Source organism: Carcharodon carcharias, chromosome 10, assembly GCF_017639515.1.
Source record: "Carcharodon carcharias isolate sCarCar2 chromosome 10, sCarCar2.pri, whole genome shotgun sequence".
In the NCBI taxonomy this organism is placed as follows: Eukaryota; Metazoa; Chordata; class Chondrichthyes; order Lamniformes; family Lamnidae; genus Carcharodon; species Carcharodon carcharias.
In genome coordinates, this window is record NC_054476.1 from 40,424,586 (window position 1) to 40,427,440 (window position 2,855).

General features: G+C 41.5%; 1 protein-coding gene across 3 annotated transcripts in view; it reads right to left on the reverse strand.

Annotated features, from left to right (window-relative positions):
• Window positions 1–396: 396 nt before the first annotated feature.
• Window positions 397–2,855, reverse strand: part of LOC121283500 (uncharacterized protein DDB_G0290685-like) — a 22,383-nt gene continuing 19,924 nt past the window's right edge. For all 3 annotated transcript variants that reach the window (XM_041198155.1, XM_041198154.1, XM_041198153.1), the window contains one exon: window positions 397–1,436. Coding sequence is in view for 1 of the 3 variants with exons in the window: in XM_041198154.1 (XP_041054088.1) it covers window positions 1,420–1,436 (17 nt within the window). In the remaining 2 variants the exon portion in view is untranslated. The remainder of the gene's footprint in view (window positions 1,437–2,855) is intronic.

A 2,855-nucleotide genomic window follows, 5' to 3' on the forward strand; every position in this document is an offset into this window, starting at 1 on the left:
TGTGGGTGTGCTTGTGAGTGAGTCCGTTAGGATATTTAAAAAGAGTCACTAATATACTTTGTTTTTCATACTGTATGTTAATAAGCTTTGCATTGCTAATTGATAAGGCTGGTTTCAAATAAATTAATAGCTCTGTTGTTTATTGAAGAAATCTGGTCATGAGTGGTCATCCTGAGGCTAATAGGTAAAGCACATACTTGGCCGTATAATTAGCTGGAAACATTATTTAGATACATATTGTGAACTGTGTAGGACAGAGACAGAAAGAGCATTCTTTCCATTTCGGTCGTAACAGTATTCTACAAAAGTTATAAGTGGATGAACACATGCAACTGCATAACACAATCACAAACAACCAAGTGATATGAATAGTACATGAATAATAAAAAAGTTGAATTTCAGAGTTGTGATATGGCAAGAAGTTCAATATTTTCAAAAATAACTGCAAGATTAGAGCACCTTGGCATCTCAACAGCTGTGTTAAAATGTAAGAATTCAGCTGTGACTCCTAATCAATCTCTAAGCATTCTCTTTCACTGATGCTGTAAGGTAAAAGCTAGGAACGTAGTCATGACAAAAAATGTTTAAATTCCTTTATATTATAGTGTTTCAATTCCTTTATTAACATAGTGGCCCAAACATCAGTCCCTGAATTATGATTGCCATCAGATTGTAGATTCTAGTGATTAAAATTTGTGTTGGAAATATGCAACATTAAGGTTTTAGAAATTGGCATCTTAGCACAAGGCTTCCAAACATCTGGAGTCATATCCAAGGGGAATAGTTGGTCCCTAAAATGAATATTGTAAAATGGCCATGATTATAAAAATCCATGTACTCTCCCCAACTTTTCTTATTCGAATACATTAAAATGCACACCCCCCAAAATTATTATTTTTATACAAAATGCTTTGGTTTCCCATGTAAGTATTGAATCGAATTGCTGGTTAACATCATGAACACATAAAAACAGATGCTCTCTGCCATATAAATAATAATAATTGTTTTTTGATAAAGGATCAATGGGAAAGCACAGAAATATAACGATCTAACAATTCTTCAGCAGGGCACAGCAGAAGAGCTCAAGGAAACATTTCAATCAAAATTTGGCCGCCAACCATTCAATTAGGCACAATGAAAATACGCTCTATTTTGTCAGTCCTGATACAGAGAAGTTTGATTATCCAAACATCAACAACTCTGTTGAATCCTATTCCAAAGTTTGAGGAAATGCTGTACCAAATGATTCCACAAAGTTTCCTCCTAAACAATGGCTAGCAGCAGAAACCTGGAATATATATTATAATATCAGAGTTTTGCCAGTATACAGTTACGGTGTTTTGTTTTAAGATAGAATTGGTGAGCGTGTCCACCGCATTTCCTCATACTCAGGTGTCTTTCTTCTGGACTAGGTTTGTGTTAACTTGGATCATTGTCTGTGGGAAGAAACAAAATATGAATAGGTATCCTCAAATTTTAAAATAAAAATGCAATGGAAAGAACTGAACTTCATATCTGACAATTTGATATTTTAACGACCTCCCACTCCGCTGGATGGATGGGAGAGGAGAGTAGGGAACGTCAAAAATGGGAAACCTGACCCAATCCAACTCCAAACACTCACTTCCAGCTTTAACGGTGGCGGATTGGAGGGCAGTCAACTAACCTGCTCGCCAGAGGTGGGTCCATAATTTAAATATTATAATAAGGCTGTGTGCTTCAAATTTTAGCAAGCTTTTAGATTTAACACCTGTGGGCTGGTTTTCCTCGGGCTGAGGAGTCCTGACAGCTGGAGGAAGTTGAGAATGGCCAATCCCAACAGGCTGGCTGCCCTCAAAGACATGTAAGCGAGGTTGGGGGATTACAGTGTCCGCTATGCAGGCTCCGGTAATCAGTGAGGTGTGGTTGCACTGAGCGTTGGCACCGTCATTGCCGTGAGGGTGGCCACTGCCACCAAGAAGCCCCTCCTTGGGCAAAGAAGCACCAATATATAAGGATCTTCTGCTCCCCTGTAGAACAAGCCAGAAGGTCATCAAATGTCACTGTGTGGTCTTCCCTCACAGTGGCATGCCCTCCCAACTTGGGAAAAATATCCACAGGGGCAGACAATGGCCCTTAATTGACCATTTAAGTGACCCAATTACTCTCCAGTGGGCAGCCAATCTGCCAAATTTGCCGCCGCAGGCAAAATTGCATAGTGCCAGGAAGGCGACAGGCTCCCCTCCTGACATCATCCTGCACATTTTACCGGCCTGATAAGTGACTGATAAGTGCCATGCAATGACCATCTCCAACTGGAGGCCAGGATTTTCCCCTCGGCGATTTGGGGGCGGGGCCTGGTCGCCGAGTGGAAAATGATGCCGGATGATGTCGGGAGGAACCCCCAACACCATGTCGGTCCCTTTAAATTTTTAGGAAGGTGGGTGGACAGCGAAATCAGCTGTCCACCCGCCGACATGTCAATGGCCAATTGAGGCCATTGACAGGTTAATTAAAGTAATTAAAGACCTAAAAACAAAAAAACTGCGGATGCTGGAAATCCAAAACAAAAACAGAATTACCTGGAAAAACTCAGCAGGTCTGGCAGCATCGGCGGAGAAGAAAAGAGTTGACGTTTCGAGTCCTCATGACCCTTCGACAGAACTTGAGTTCGAGTCCAGGAAAGAGCTGAAATATCGATATTTCAGCTCTTTCCTGGACTCGAACTCAAGTTCTGTCGAAGGGTCATGAGGACTCGAAACGTCAACTCTTTTCTTCTCCGCCGATGCTGCCAGACCTGCTGAGTTTTTCCAGGTAATTCTGTTTTTGTAATTAAAGACCTGCCTGTCCAAGCTTAAGGCTGGCGGGCAGGCCAA